Genomic DNA, 16404 nt, shown 5'->3' on the forward strand with positions numbered 1-16404 from the left:
AGTTAACAGATAAATTGCACGAAAAGGACAATAGAGACTTTTAAAATGAATGGGAATCTTTTATAACCTATTTACAAAAGCAACATAAAGAAATGGACTCATTGGTAGGTTTTGAAAAAACATCCACAAATTTATTTAATTAAAACATGGAGGAAGACATTGTAATAACATTTAAAGTACATTAACTGTTACGGAAAAGCAGCAATGCGGGAGCGAGCTGCAGGTGGCTGGAAAGCAAAACAGGATGTGATTGTTGGGGACTGTACCATGGGAACAAAAGGGCAGTCTATTCACTGTGCTGAGCACCGGATGTTAGCTCAGAGTGTCATCTGACCTGTACTGGAAGTACAGGGGTGGAGTTTATCTCTCTGCTGTTGGAGTCTGATGAGTGCAGACGCATTTCTCTGTACTGCTGCAAGGACAGAAATAAAGACATGTAAATACATTTCTGTCTGTCTCTTTCCCCTCCCTGGGGGAGGCAGGGAGGAGAGAAGAGTGGTGTGTTCTCCTCACGCTCGAGGAGGATCGCCGATAGTGACCTAGCCTGTATCCTGCCGGGAGATGCAGACGGGGAGGTCAACAAGGATCTCAAGCCGAGGGCCTGGAGAGTGGCCAGTTTCCTCTGATAAGGCTCAGAGAATCCAACATTGACATGCAGAAGGTAACTTTTTTTTTGGTAACAAACCAGAAAGGGAAGATGAGGGAAGTCACAGGGGAGGGGAGAATGTAAAATTGGATAATTGCTATTCGTAATTTGTTATGAAAGAGGATATTCAATAAAATATTTATTTTTTTAAGAAGAACATTATAGTGTAATGGACAAAGGAAGGAGCCCAAATAAGTGATGCTCAAAGTAAAACTTTGATACCCGTGGACTTAAGTTAATCCAGTAAATTTATTTCCATGATTCTACTCTGAATATGATCTGGTAGGATAAAAGAAAGCATGTTGGGTTGAGAATGTAAAAGCGGTTACTGAACCTTTCTGTAGAAATTTCTTCTGTAGAAGTGTACTGCATAATATTAATATTCATAGTGCCTTCCAATATTTATTGGCAGGAATTGAGAGTGCTGAAGCAAGCATTACTACTCTGGTAACAGCAACCATCAGCGGAGAGCCTTCAGCTTCAGATATATCCCATTCATGGATCGGGTGACAATTTGCGGCATGGGAATCGGGAGGTTGGCAGGATCAGGAAAAAGCTCAAAGTGCAGGAGGGTCAATGCAAGAGCAATCTTCATTTCATTCATGGCAAACTGCTGTCCAATGCAGTTCCTGAGTAGAATAAAGGGCAACCTTACATTGTGAACAGAAGAGGTGGTCAAATCAGGGCCTTTTCAGTTGTTGCTCCTTCACTTTTAGATTTCCCTTCCCAGAAATGAATATCTGGCACCATCTTTGTTCTCCTTCCTATTCCCAACCCCTTTAAGCATTTGAGCATATATTGCTTTATGCTGGCAGTTAATTCTGCTTTGCTGTGGACTCTTCCACAATTTTATAAGCCTTGAACACAGTTGTGTCTTTCATGGAATATTAATGTCAAAGTGTCCTGTTATGGAGGGAACAGTGCAAAGTATAGGTGGGAAAATATTTACCTTGGCCCTGCAGCAAAAGGCAGGAAAGCATATGGGTGGCGATGCTTTGAATTCTCTGTGGAGAATCTTAGAGGATTAAATTCCTATAGCAGAAAATAAGTCATGGAACTTTGTATTAGTATGGCAACAGATATAGTGGCAAAAGAGCTAAAGGAAAAAGGGGCATTCACAAAAAAGAATACTGTTCTATACCCACTTACCAGGTCATAATGCCCATTGAGTTCCATGGGGCTTAGTTCTGTATAGGATTACAGGACTACACTCATAGCAATATGTTTTCCCCAGTGCAATCTGAAGGAAAATTCCTTCACATCTATAAATGCCTGGGCCAAACAAGACAAATCTATAAACGCCTGGTCCAAATGAGACATGATGTTAATTGCATCAGTGTGCATGTTTTTAAAACTGTACACAGTCATTGGGGTGTCTGACCAGCAACAGGCCTGCAGGGCTTGGGAGGGAAATGCTAACCATTCCCCCCTGCTGTGGTGCTGATGTTGCTCCTGAAGTTGCTCTTTGAATGGAGAGGGAAGCCTACACAGATTTTGTAAGCAGCACTTTAGGGACTGGTGGGTGGGTGGATTTTTGGCAGAATACTTCCATAGCTCCTGACGTGGATTAGGAATGTTTTCTGGATTAGGATTCTACAGCAGCTTTGCCAATACATTTTGCAATGGTTTTCTTTTCGCAATAGATTTTTGCCATTTTGTGAGTGCTTAAGCAACATTTTAAGAATCATAACTACATAATATGTGGCCTGTCCCTCTGCTTAATTAGTACAGTATCTTCCTCATACTGTTCTTATCCAATTCTGTAGAGGGACACTCTAAGCTTGACATCAGAGTGTTTGAAGATATATCCAAACATTTTTCTTTTTGCTAACATCTGCTGGCAAGAGAGGGATTTGGTTTAGAGTCATGGCATAGGGAGGAATTTGGCTCTACATGCGCACACACACACAGAGTTTGGCATTAGGCCATTGATATGAGGCAATGGACTAAATGTGCCTTTCTCACCTCCAAACTGGAATACGTCCGGATGTGTTTAGTAAGCTAAAACAAGCAAGAAACTGGTAAAACAAAATACTGGGATAAATCCACACATCTAGTCACACAGTGTTAGTGTGACAAACAATTGGCCTCTTTTCTTAAAGAAATTGTATGTGTCTATGGCAATTATTCCACCATCTTTCTCTCAAAACAAGTCAACTTCTCTGAGTCTCGCCATAAAGGTCTTGCTTAGGCTTTTCTCCTTTTATTATTACCTCAGGATTGTCCCAAATCTCAGGATTTCTGTGAAGACCATAAACATCCAATGCAGTTAGAAAGCCTGTGGGGGGAAAAGAGACACATCATCTAGTATCATTTCATCAGCAGTGATATTATGTAATGATAATTAATTGTTATCCAGTGGCATTTACCAAAACATTCATTCTCAATAACTTGCTGCAAAGACTGGCAGAATTTCAGAGCTGTTGCACGGATAACCAGGATGATTCTGCAGAGAGTACAGGAAGGCAGCTGGAAAGCATATTTCCTGGTCATGTAATATTTGTTTGTTTGCCCAAGGAATCATTTAGGTGTAGGTGGGGCCTCAAGAGATGGTCCATCTAAGGCCTAGCAGCTCCAGAAATTGTCCCTCTGAACACAGGGTTGTGTACCTCTGTGTAGGCATGTACACCTGTGTGTGTCCTCCACGTATTCCCTGTGTGCAGAAATGTGAGTGTGTGCATGCAAGAGTGTGGGGTGGCCGCATCACAGTTGTCAGTAGCCCCACAAGGTAGGCCAAGGGTGAATGTGGTCCATAAAAGGTTAGAAACCCTTGATGGAAGTTTAAGAGACAGTGGAATTGAATAATGAGAACAGTGTAAGAATGAAGATGGAAGAGGAAGGGACGCGTGTGTGCATGCAAGAGTGTGGGGTGGCCACATCACAGTTGGCAGGGTGAATGTAGTCCATAAAAGGTTAGCCACCCTTGATGGAAGTTAAGTGACAGTGGAACTGAATAATGAGAACAGTGTAAGAATGAAGATGGAAGAGGAAGGGATGAGTTCAAAGGAAGTCTGCAGAAGGGAGAGAGGGGAAACCTACCTTTTGGTAAGGTTCGTCCATCAGCAAAAGTCACAGGAGAATTCAGTTCTCGTGCTATAAGAGGTACTGGAGGATAAAGCCGAAGGCTCTCCTTAATGCACATGGTGCTGTACGTCATCTTTCCCAAGTCGTCCCTTAAAGACACCGCCCAAAATTACTGGAGTTAAGTCACATAAAGTTTTATTAAGATGAAGGAAAAAGGAGACAGGGTGGAATCCAGTACCTACACTTTCCTTGCTCAATACAAGTGTTGGGGAGAGGGGGGAAATTTGATTCAGTTCCTATTTAAGGTGAACTTACCTTACACTATCTGGAACAAGATGTGAACTGAACACAGCCACCCTTCATAATTTGCACTTCTCCAGCCAAATAACAAGTGCAAAAATGCACATGATAGCTTAAAGCATGCATGGAGATGCATATATTAGTGAATATCTGTGCTTTTAGGGCTGTTTTTAGCAGGGTTATGCGCTTCTTTTTTTTAAAAAAAAAACATTTATATTGACTCTGGGGATTTTAGGTGTATTTATTTTAATTTATTCTGTTAGACACCTTATTTTGTTATAGTGTGAGAAAGGCAGTAAATAATTTAAATGATTGATTGAATGAAATACAGCATACAAAACTGGGTTGTTGTTTTTTTGTTATGGGAAATTAAACCATGCAGGAACTCTACCTGGAAATCAAATCATGCAGGAATCCCACCTGAATAGAGGAGGCTCCCCTCTTTAGAAGTTATCAGGACATTAGAGACCAGGAGTATTGGTGGACTCAGTCCATAGCCCATCTGTTGTAACTGTGTTACCTCTGCATGGAAGTAATGGGTGAGGGTGGCTAATTGTGTCCTACTTTTTGAAGAGTTGTCTCTTTTTGATAATAGATTTTGATTTTTGCAGTATTTTTGGTGATACAAGCATGACAGCACTAGCTACAGTACATCCGTGCAGCAGCCATAGCAGTGATTTAAATATAGAAATAGAAATCAGAGCTTCTTTTCCTACAGTATAGGATTGGCCCATCTTCCCTGGAACTTACTCAACCTGAGGCATTGTGGTCAGACTACTATAATCCTAAAGTACTCTGCGGTGTTGCTCTCCTTCAGAAACCTCATAACATGACCCAGGAAATACACATTTAAAGTTGAACAAGAATTTAGTCTGACCATTGTATCTCTTCCTGTTGCCCAAGAAGCTCCATGATCTCCTCTCTGCATCTCTGCTGATGTTCAGGGTTCTGGGCCATACAATAAAAGAGCCAAGAGATTCCACTAGCTGTGGTATCATGACCTTCGAACATGAATGTGTCCACTTCTGCACGTATGTCTTCATCTGACAATGGATTTCCATTTTCATCCTAACCACACAGGGAACATAGTGTTTTATAGGATTAGTGAGATCCAATATTTAAAGTTCTCCAAGACCCTCCTCCCTCTCCCAGCTCACATCAAAGAAGGGGGAGGTGCTTCAGAGAGCAGTTTGCCAAGCTGCTCTCTGAAGCACCACCCTCTCAATTAAACAGCTCACCTGGGCCACCTGCCACCCATGGTACTTGCTCACTCATGTGCCCACCATCCATTCTGCCATCATGCTGGAGTTAACATGGCCACCTGTCAGCAGCCACACAAACTACAGTATGATGACAGCTTTACAATTTTATGTATATATTGCAGACCATGGGAGTTTTGTTTGGGCTATGTCATCTGAACAGAATAGTGATGGCTGGAAAAGCCCTTAGCAATATAGTATGGCAGGCATAGGTGCATTATTTCTACAATGTCCACCTTTGCGCAAAGAAGAATATCCAGGAAGTCCAAATGCCTCTTCTTCAGAATCTTTTCAAGCTCTTTCTCATTCTTGAGGGAATCCTTCCTCTCGCTTATTACCTTCTCTGCATTGAAAACAAACAGTATGAAATGAATAAAGCTATGTGTAAGAGGCAAGCAAATATATTCAACCTTTTTAGTTTTCTCATTCCTCTAGTTTTCCTAATAAGTCCATGTGTTACTAATCATTTAACCCATATTAAATTGTTTTTTTAATTTTTTCTTCTTTTCACACCTACGTTTTATATGCCCTTAGTACATCATACCGACACTGTTACAATTTTTAATTTTCCTAATGGTACTGAAACAGTATGTTTTTGCTTTTGAATTTTCTATTATGAAATAAATCTATATATTAGCTCAGAAGAAGTAGAGGAGGGAGACGAGGAGGAAGAAGAAGTTGTTGCCAGGGAGTAAAAGATACATACCTGTGTGACGGTGGGCTATTTTGCAAGCTTTGTAAAACTGACGCCCTTTGGAACTCAACCGGTAAATGAGATCATTGTGATGCCAAGGTGTTTTCAGTCTCTGATAGACCAGGAAGCTGAGATCAAATACAGTTTGAATGTAGGAATTGTCTCTGTGGACAGTAGGAAAGTGGAAACAAATATAAGCACAAAATGAAGACAAAAAAGGTTAGATGACATGTTTATTAAAAGTCCCATTTCTAGATCCATTTCTATTTGAGATCGGAGGTAGGGATGAGTGGCATTATTTTATAGTGGTTCCACTCCTTCTTCAATGGTTGTTTCCAGAGGGTGATACTTGGGGAGTTCTTCTCAGCTCCACAGAGCCTTTAATGTGGGGTTCATCAGGGTTGAATGTTATCCCCCACAACATCTGCATGACACTTCTGAGTGGAGTTATCCAGAGTTTTGGAGTATGTTGTCAGCAATATGCTGATTAAACACAGTTCTGCTTCTCCTTTACAGCTGCAGGTGTGGCAGTGCTTGCCTTGGTATGAGCACCAAGAAATTGAAGCTCAATCCAGATAAGACTGAAGCACTGTTAGTGAGTGGTTCCTTGGACTGGATGGATGGGAGGTTGCCTGCTCTTGATGGGGTTACACGCCCTCTGAAGGAATGGATACATAATTTGGGGGTATTTCTGGATCATTTGCTGTCACTTGAGGCCTAGGTGGCATCAGTGGCAAGGTATTCCTTCCATCAACTTCGGCTAGTGGCCTAGCTGTATCCCTATCTGGATACACAACTTCTGTTGTGTATACTTCGGTAACCTCTATGTTATAATATTGCAACACGTTATACATATGTCTACCTCTGAAAACAGCTTGGAAACTTCAGCTGGTGCAGAATTCAGCAGCCAGATCACTCATGAGGGCAAGATGGTTTGAGCATGTTACACTGACTGCGCTGGCTGCCGATTAGTTTCTGATTACCTACTCTCTTCCAAGGTGAGCTAAGCCTGGCAGGACAGCTTACATTATGGTCTTGACCCCTTCATGCATTAATTAGATCCAAGCATGCTGGTTATGTGAGGCTGGTTATCCCACAATAAGGTCAAACAAATTGGTCCAGGGGCTAGAGGAAGGAACCCCAGGGCCATCCGTTGAAGCCGACAGTTGGAAGATTCATCACAGACAAAAGAAACTATTTCTTCGCACAGTTAAACTATAGAATTTGCTCACGAAAGATGTAGTGATAGCCATCATCCTGAATGGCTTCATTAACCATATGCAGATTGCAGAGGTGTTTGCAACCTTGGGCTTGCTTCTCATGTCACTGCTAGCCGATGGCACAAAAAAGAAAGACTGTATCAGCCTGTGGCTCCCACCTTGCCTTAAATAGGCATCTTGTACTCACCTGTCCATTTCAGCATTTTTCTGGTAGCTGAAGGCACATTTCATAATAGTATCAAGAGTCATCAGACTGACATGTTCGAACATCTCCACTGATACTGTGCCATTCTTTGGTTCCAGCTTTCCCCATACATCCTAATATTTTAGGAAAGGAACAGAAATGAGAAGTCTCATTCTGGGAAAGTTTCTAGAATGATTAAATGATTCATTATTAGATACTGGAACAATATATGATCTGCTGTGGTCAATATATGAAAACTTTAGATTTTCAAGTACATCAGTGGCTGCCCAACTATGGATTTTGCTTGTTAATTGCTGAATAAGTTATATTTATTTTCTGAGGTGCTTTGATTATTTCTTATTCTGGGTCCTTTCATGTACTCACATCACTGAAGGTGAAATTGCACATTATAAGGTAATGACAGTGATCCTTACCCCATAATACTAAGGCATGGCATGGCAGAGAGCATTTCCAAAGGAGAATCATTGGGTGAGAAGTACAGGTGCTTAACCCTTTCCCCATACATCAGTTTGCCTAGACCCCTCCTAGCAGTGGAGGCTAGTTCATTAGGATGACTGGAGCACTGACCCCATCCACATGCCTTTTTACTTATAACCAGTCAAAGGCATGCCTGTGTCTTTAGCCTCAGTGTTGCATTTGTAGAACTCGGCATGGAGTAAGATTAGTTGGCTCTGCCTGTCATTTGCTCTCGCTCCACTTATTTTTGACCACCCTGCCTTCTACCCTCCTGGTCGCAATGTGCATCAGCCACCACTGTCTGCTGGGCAGTTTTCTCTCCTGGCTCGTAAGCCTAGTTCAGGAACACACATAAAGCCTGTGGGGAGGAAATTTGGGGAAGAATGAAGAGGCGTGAGACAGAATTGAGCATTCTCCATGCTGCCCATTAACTTTCCCCTGCAAATGATCCTTGCATTTGGGAAATGGTTTTGCTAAGATTATGTGAGGCTGTGAGAGAGACTCGACTGTGTGCTTCAGGATTGGGTGGCTGAATGTGTTCCCTGAAACAAGGTTAAGAGATTATCAGGAGCTAATGAACTGATCATTAATACACAGGACTAAAAAGGAAAGGGTGATAGCAGGCATTCCAGTCAAAAACACTGTCTGCAAACGTAAACACAGTTTTGATATACAATTCTAGCTAATACAACACTGCACAACCCTTCAAAGTGATGCATTTTAATATTCCACAAAGAAAGCTAATGGTAGTCAGCATCTGTCTGTCCTGAAAATGTGGATGAACTAATTAAGACAATATCAAGTGTCACAGGTTATGAAGGAATTTTAGAATTCAATGCTGCTGCAAACTCATTGCCTGAGACCCAAAGGGCTGCTCAACTAGCTTCACACTTTGGTGGGGGCTTCTGACTCAAACTTTTCCAAAAAATCTTTGTGGTGTATCAGAGGAGGTTTTCAGGTCAAATAAAAATAAAAATTTAAAGGCCCTCTGAGTCTGCTCAAAGCAGGACTGAGATCATGAAGGTGGATGAGCAACTTAGACTGGAGCTGACCTCCTGAACATATCAATGGCGTTTCTTACCAGCATCTCCTTGACTGATTCTGCCATAAGAGTCACATAAGGCTTCAGAATATTGTAATGGAATCCGGGAGTCAGCAGTTTCCGGTGCTGCTGCCACTTTGGCCCATTCAGGATGAGAAGCCCCCTTCCTGCCAAGGAAAGGAAGGAAAATGAGGAACAGAAGCCAAAGGTAATGTTGTCTTTCGTAGGCACATACACCAGGGTCAGGGTCACATGGTAAATTATCCACCACAGATGACAGGGTTTATAGTAGAAGGATCCCCCCAGCACTATATATGACCCATTGAAGTAGGCATTTAATTGCTGGAACAATTCAAGTTAAGAATCTATGTACCTACTAAAGGATTTCTGAAACATGGAATGCAGTGTGTATATTTCCTTACAACCCGAGAAGTCCATCTTCATAGACTCTATAAGGACAGACTTTTGAGATTGCAGGGAAACATCCTATAGAGTCTGATTCCTGAGCAAAATGGGCAGAAATCAGTTGGCCAGAGGAATAAAGCTGGCACTGAAGCCTCCTGGAAGGCACCAGTGGGGAAGGCACCAGCTTAACAAATACTAGCAGCTTCCCATAGACCCAAAGGAAGTTTGAACTTTGAAAGCTGAGAATATATGTATATGCTCGAGGCAAGAATATCACAGAAAATATAAGGGTGCATAAAATTAGTGAGAGAAAATACATACCAATCCATGGAATTAGGAAGCTGTATGTTACAAGAGATTTAGGATCTGAATAGTGTGATAAATGAGAGAAAATGAGCTTAGCATGAGATGGTAAAAAACTATTTGTGAGAACAAATTTAAATGTTTAATTTGCTGAATTGTACTCTGTTGCCTCAATCTAGGGGATTCCTATGGGAACCCAGAGCTCCCTCACTTGCCTCTCCTTGCTTTTCAGCAGCCAGATCCAATGCACACTCCCACATTGTTGCATATGTAAATAAAGACAGACAACCTTTTCCTTGCCCAGCTTACTCCAAGGTGTGACCATTTCCCTGACCAGCCTTGGGGACTCCAGCCATTTGTTGGGCAAATAGTTGTGCTTCCCCCAATTTCCAAAAGGAAATATCCAATTCTCTAATGTACTTCTTGAACTTTGTAGTCTGCTGTGTGCCTTCTCTACCAATCTGATCTGAGCATTAAAGGCTTGGGTAGAACTAGAGCTGGGATCTGGGAGTTCTTTGCCTGGCAGGGAAGGACTGATGGGAATTGGAGTTCAAAACATCTTGAAGGCATCAGGTTGGGGAAGGTTGCTTTAGGATGCCCTTGAAATATGAATCACTTACATTTATTTCTTGCCTTACAAAGAGCAATGCAACTTACTGCATAAATAATTTTGACAGCCTCCAGCATACTCATGTAACTGCACAATGAGAGGGACATAAGACACACATTTCTTACCGCCTCTGCTGTACACGGCATTTGCATATTCGGGGTGGTTGATGCACAGGAAAGCCAAGAAATTTCCATACCAACGTGGATAACAGTGTGGGTACTTTTCTGTCCATGCAGCTGCGTTCAGGAATTCTTCTTCAGGTTTCATCTGTATCGGTAACCAGTTTACATCTTAGTTATTGTGATTAAATGTTTAGTTCAGGATGAAAACAGATAATCAGGTAATGTAATAGTGTATAACTTTCAGCTGGGATGCATATATGTAACAAAGGAATAATTCACCCACTTGGCTCAATCCTAAAACCACAGTCTTATTAAACCTGTTTCTTTCTATTCTGCATTGGCCTCCCCTTATCAATTTCATTTCAGGCTCTCAGGTGTAGAAGAACACACACTGGTTGAGCATGAATAAGCCATTGAACTATAAATGTTAACAAGAAAAAACAGTCACCAAAGAGTACATTTAGAAAAGCATTTTTTCCTGTTGGAATAAATTGAAACATTATACATAAAATTATAATATAATATTTATGCCTGAATCTGTGAATCATTCTTCATCTTTAGGTAAAATTGGACAAGAGAAACAGGTCCATCACAAATGCAAACTGTTGCATGCCAAATATGGGAGTCAGGGTTAGAGGCTGAATATGGAACTAGAGATCAGCATATTGGGGAGACCACAATACGTGGCAATACCCTGTTCAAAATTTCAGCACTCCAACAGGAAAATGAAATGGATATAGATGTGAACCAAAGTCTACCTACACCTGTAATCAATAAAGTTGTGGCCTTCCCCCCTCCCAAATTGTTGTCTTGTCAAGTATGTTCCATTACACCATAGCCAGTAGGGGGGGCTATGACTAGGCCCACAATGGCCATGTACACTGCTCCTAGTGGGCGACAGTTGCAAGCCCTTGTTGGCGGTCCTCCATTCAGAAGGTGCCAGGAGTCACACCCCAGTGACTAGCTAATGTACATTCCTTGGCCAAATCTAAAGTTCCAACTGTCCAATCATGTGCAGCCAGTGAGTGGAGCCCAGTCTGCTGAACCAGCACAGCTGTCCCCAAGCCTTGCAGATGCCAGCAGACTGAATGACAACATTAATGAAGCAGCACATTTGATAGAAAATATCCTTTCAGAATGTGACATGAAGCTGAGAAAACACTCGGCAAGAAAGTAATTATTCTGTCACATCATAAAGTTTAAATCCATTGATTTCATCTTTCTGTGTTCCTGATGTCTTTGCATGCCAACAACAACAAAAACCAGACTTATCCTTGTTTATGGTGAGTCCTGCAACACTTCCCAAGTTTGTCTATAGCTTTGATAGTGTGGTAATAGCTTCACTTGTGGATATAAGAAAACAGCTATATCATCAGTAAATGCAATTTTACAAAGAGAGACCCAACATCTCACCAGGAGAGTCAGAGATTCCCTTACCATGTGGACATGGCCATACAGCCAGTGGCTGGGAGGTCCTGGGAAACTCCTAAACCCCTTGATCAGTTTCTGCCTTGTCTGGAATAGCTGGATGGCTTTCAGAGCCACGCAGATGAAGATCAATGCCACAGTCCAATAGAAAAACCGAGAGGGACTCGCCGGTAGCCAGGACCACAAAAGATTGATGACAATTTCCATAACCAGCTGCCTGCTGCTTGCTTTGCTCCAGTAGCTAGAATAAGTCCTCAAAAGGTTTGCTGTTTTGCTGGCTTTGTCTTGTGAGCTGCATCAAATTACTAAAACAACTTTGTCGCAGGTGTTGCTGCAGGAATCTGGGAACTGTTTAAACCTCCACCCACACACTCTAATTAGTTTCACCCGCTGGGTGCTGAATCCTCCCCTTTTCCTCACTTCAGATCTGGACCAGATCACTGTTATTGGGAAATGTTGTTTTAATTAACTGTATGCAGGGTAATAATGTACTTTATCAGTGGAAGTATTTGGTATACCCAGAATTCACTGATATTCAAAGAAGATATCACAGTGACTTCAGGGAGGACTGATGTAGAGAAGGGCATTTGATAGGAATGACCGCTCCCCACTTAAAACGGGGGGAGCCCTTTGCGTGGACGCACGCAGTCCCTAGATCTGGAGTGGCTCCATCAGCATAGGCTTGGCTTTGCCTTCCCTCAGGTGGGATACCTGGAGGTCTCCGCCTACCTCAGTCAGTTGTCCAATCCCACCTGGGGGAAGTGTTGCCAAGGAGACCAGGCCAGGTAGGGGAGGGATTACCTGCCCACACAATAGGGGGAGGATCTTACCTGGGAATCCTCACTTGGCTCCAGAGCTTCTCCCACCCTACCCACCCTCAGTTAAGGTCTTATTTTGCAGGTTAACTTTTCTTCACAGGTTTTCCAGGTTAACTTTTCTTCACAGGTATGCGGGCGCTGCTACGTTAAGGTCGCTGTTAAAGGGCCGGAAAGGAATTTCCCTGCATTGGCAGGTTTCGCCTTTCCCATAGCAAAACGTCACAACTTTGGCGGTATCAGGCCTTGGGCGGAATCCTTTAGTCCATCTTCCTCTTTGCGGCGGCGATACCAGGGTTCCCCATTAAAGGGGTTTTCTGAAGGGAGGCTTTGACCGTACGCCGAAAGGTCGTCATTGCTCTCCCCTGCAGTGGCGGCGTAACAGGGGCGGCTATCTCTGCTTGAACATATGTTCTCCAGAGCCAGCCCATCCCCCCCCACACACTGGATAACCCTGATGCACCCTAGGTCCCCGGCTGGGGACTGGGGAGGGAGAACGCCCAATGCCTGAGCCAAGGTCTACCCACATTTGAAATTTAATAAAGTTGTGGCCAATTTAATCCCATAGCACGTTGTCTTGAGTCATTATTCCACATGACGGGGGCGACCCCTCGGGATCTGGGGACCCCACCTGTCCACACAAAGAAAATATGTTTTCGGTTTTACGTTTGCCTCATATTTTGTTCCATGTTTCTACTGAGGAATAGCAACTTCTTCCAGTTTGAATAAATGTTGTCCGCCAACCCCTGCTTCAGTTGGGCTTCCCTCATCATCTGCATGGACTGAATCCTATACTTCTGGAAAACGGCCTATCAAGCCAGAGGCATCTCCTGAACCAGTCTCCTCTCAGGAACTGAAGTCTTTATACCAGTAGCTGCAAATTCCCCAATAGTGATAGGGGACATATTGGATTCAATTTCTGTTTTGTTGTTGTTGTTTTTAAAATTCAAACAATAAAATATAAGAAACAAAGCACATTATTCAAAATTTGCCCGTCTCCGAATTTTGTGGTGTAGTTCTCCAACATACACTGCATGTATTTGGGAAAATGAAACCAAACAACACATTCTATTAATGACATTGCTTTGCAAAAATATGCTTTGGGTCCCCAGATGATGTTTGCCCACAACTCCCATATAATTTTCCACCATCTTAGTCAATGGTCAGGGATGATGGGAGTTATGGGCCAACAACATCTGGGGCTCAAGGTGGAAAAGAGCACTGCTCTGCGTTTGGTTGAAGTAAGTTAGCAGCTTGGAGCTCTTCAAGACCTGCTACTGGACTAAGCTATGGATTCCCAGCTGGGGTTAGCTTAAGTTAGCTCAAGAAAGGAAAAATGCATGGGTTATATCTAAAAAGTGTCTCCTTTTCTATAAAATTATTGTTTTAGTCTTATGGTAGTTTGTGTAAATTTAGATTGCTTAGTTAACCTTTTTTTAAAAAATGGTTAATACAGTCATACCTCATGTTACGTCCGCTTCATGTTACGTTCTTTCAGGTTACATCCCGCGGCGACCCGGAAGTACCGGAAAGTGTTACTTCCAGGTTTCGCTGCTTGCGCATGCACAGAAGTGCAAAATAACATCATGTGCATGCACAGAAGCGGCAAATCACAACCCGCATGTGCGTAGACACGCCACTGTTGGTTGCGCTCTTTTCATGTTGCGAAGGGGCCTCTGGAACGGATGCCGTTCGCAAACAGAGGTACCACTGTACATTTCCGTAAGTTGTACAAGAAGTCAATGTGATAATTTTTCTTATTTGCAACGTCTAGATTTATTATTCATTCTTCTCTTATCACAGTAATTTATATTCCATAGTTCAGGAAATCAGTATTTCCAAGAAGGCTTACAATTAAATTACATATTTAATAGCTACAACAAATATTTGTTACATATTTAAAAAGTCACGTAGAAGACATGTTAAGGTAGCCCTGTACAGGGAAGTTTTTATTGATAGATGTTTTATTATGCTTCTGTATATGCTGGAAGCTGCCCAGAGAGGCTGGGGTGACCTAGTCTGATAGGTGGGTAAAATTATTATTATTATTATTGTCAGGGAACTGACATCAGAGCGAGAGGCGAAGGGGAGGCTCCCAGATGATGCTGGCGAAGGACCCAGCAGCAGAAGGAGAAACAGCTCAGTAAAGGGGGAAGTCAATCAGCGCAACACCGGGGATAAAGGGAGGCAGACGGGGGAAGTGGAGAGAGGGCTCAGGGACTCTTCACTGGACATCAGCGAGGAGAGCCCAGGTCCTCCGCTACCCATGCCTTCCCTGCACAGAAGACTCCCGCGCAGTGAGAGGAGGAGGAGACTGGGTGTCAAACAACTTTTATGTTGGAAGAGGTTCAAGAAACGCCTACTGACGGATTCTGCCAGTGACTGAGGCAGCCACCATGAGAAGGGGCTGCGCAGTCAGAAAGTTTTAACAAGGCAAATTAACCGAGAAAGGCACCAGTTTACGCACGAGTAACTCATACCCATTACAATTATATAAGCTTTATGTTAGATTATTGTGACATGTTATATATAGGGTGTATCTCTGAATACAGTTACAATAGCTTCAGCCTGTACTCACCAGGTTGCAACCATATTGCAGCAATCCAGGCCTGACTGAACTGGCTGCCAATTAGTTTGGGATTACCTAGTCCCTCCCAATGTGAGCTAAGCCTCGCAGGACAGCTAACATTATCGCCTTAACCGCTTCATGTATTAATGAGATTGAAGCATGCTAGTTATATGAGGCTAGTCATCCCACAATAAGGATAAACAATTGGGTCCAGGGGCTAGAGGAAGGAACCCAGGCCCATCCATTGAAGCTGACTGTTGGAAGATTCATCACAGAAAAAAGAAAGTATTTCTTCACACAGTTAAACTATAGAATTTACTCCCCAAGATGTAATGAAGGCCATCATTCTGAATGGCATCCATAGCCATATGCAGGTTGCAGAGCTGACTGCAACTGTGGGTTTGCTTCTCATGCCACAGCTGGTGCATGGCACAGAAAAAAAAAGACTGTATCTGCATGGAGCTGCCACCTTGTCTGAAATAGGCATCTTATACTGACCTACAGCAGCTTCCTGTAGACCCAAAAGCAGTTTGAACTTTGAATGCTGGGCATATATGTATATGCTGGATGCAAGAATATCACAGTAACTACAGGGATGCATAAAAGAAGTGAAAGAAAATACAGGCCAATCCATTGAATTGGGAAGCTGTATATTGCAAGAGATTAAGGAACTGAATAGTTTAATGAGAGAAGACGAGGTTGGCATGACATGGTAAACAGTATTTGTAAGAACACACTTAAATGCTTTGCTAAATTACACTATGTTGCCTCATTCTGGGTGATTCCTATGGGCACTCAGAGCTCCCTCATTTGCTTTTCTTTGCTTTTCAGCAGCCAGATCCAATGCACACTCCCACATCTTTGCAAATGCAAGTTAAGACAAACAACCTTTGCAGGCCCAGCTGTGCCCAGTTCTTTGCCCAGCCTTGGGTACTCCGGCCATTTATGGGAGAAATAGCTGCGCTCCCCACACTTTCCCAAAGGAAGTACCCAAGTCTCTTATGTACCTGTTGAACCTTGCAGCCTGTAATGGGCTTTATCTACCAATCTGATTTTGCTGAGCCATGGCAAGAATTGGAGGTGCAATAACCTACGGTACTTGCCAGCAACGAGGGAGTGGCAGCCTCAATTACCTGCCTGCGAAAGTAGCTGCATGACAATGAAAAGAACAGCAAAAGATTGGCCAACGCACCTGGACCGTGGCTGGCTAGGCTTCATCCACCAGAGAACTGAGTTTCATTACATTCTGAACTGGCTTTGATATTATTCTCATCCAGGAATCTTGGCACACTGGGGAGCTGTCCTT

The 16404-nt window shown here is 42.8% G+C and overlaps 1 protein-coding gene across 3 annotated transcripts; it reads right to left on the reverse strand.

The window, feature by feature from the left end:
* Nucleotides 1-876: 876 nt before the first annotated feature.
* LOC309534534 (cytochrome P450 4B1-like) lies at nt 877-12074 on the reverse strand. 3 transcript variants are annotated; one of them, XM_082226758.1, is made up of 12 exons: nt 11724-12074; nt 10290-10431; nt 9573-9617; nt 8886-9013; nt 7331-7461; nt 5936-6087; nt 5466-5572; nt 4848-5038; nt 3686-3819; nt 2860-2924; nt 1596-1678; nt 877-1275 (listed from the first exon to the last, which is right to left on the reverse strand). In XM_082226758.1, the coding sequence occupies exons 1-12, from the start codon at nt 11919-11921 to the stop codon at nt 1107-1109; spliced, it is 1545 nt and encodes a 514-aa protein (XP_082082884.1). In that variant the 5' UTR covers nt 11922-12074; the 3' UTR covers nt 877-1106. The 3 variants fall into 3 exon arrangements, with proteins under 3 accessions (XP_082082884.1, XP_082082885.1, XP_082082886.1); XM_082226759.1 differs by lacking the exon at nt 9573-9617; XM_082226760.1 differs by lacking the exon at nt 1596-1678 and having other exon boundaries at nt 1108-1275.
* Nucleotides 12075-16404: the final 4330 nt, after the last annotated feature.

The sequence above is a fragment of the Podarcis vaucheri genome, assembly GCF_965113315.1.
Source record: "Podarcis vaucheri genome assembly, chromosome: 6".
Taxonomy (NCBI): domain Eukaryota; kingdom Metazoa; phylum Chordata; class Lepidosauria; order Squamata; family Lacertidae; genus Podarcis; species Podarcis vaucheri.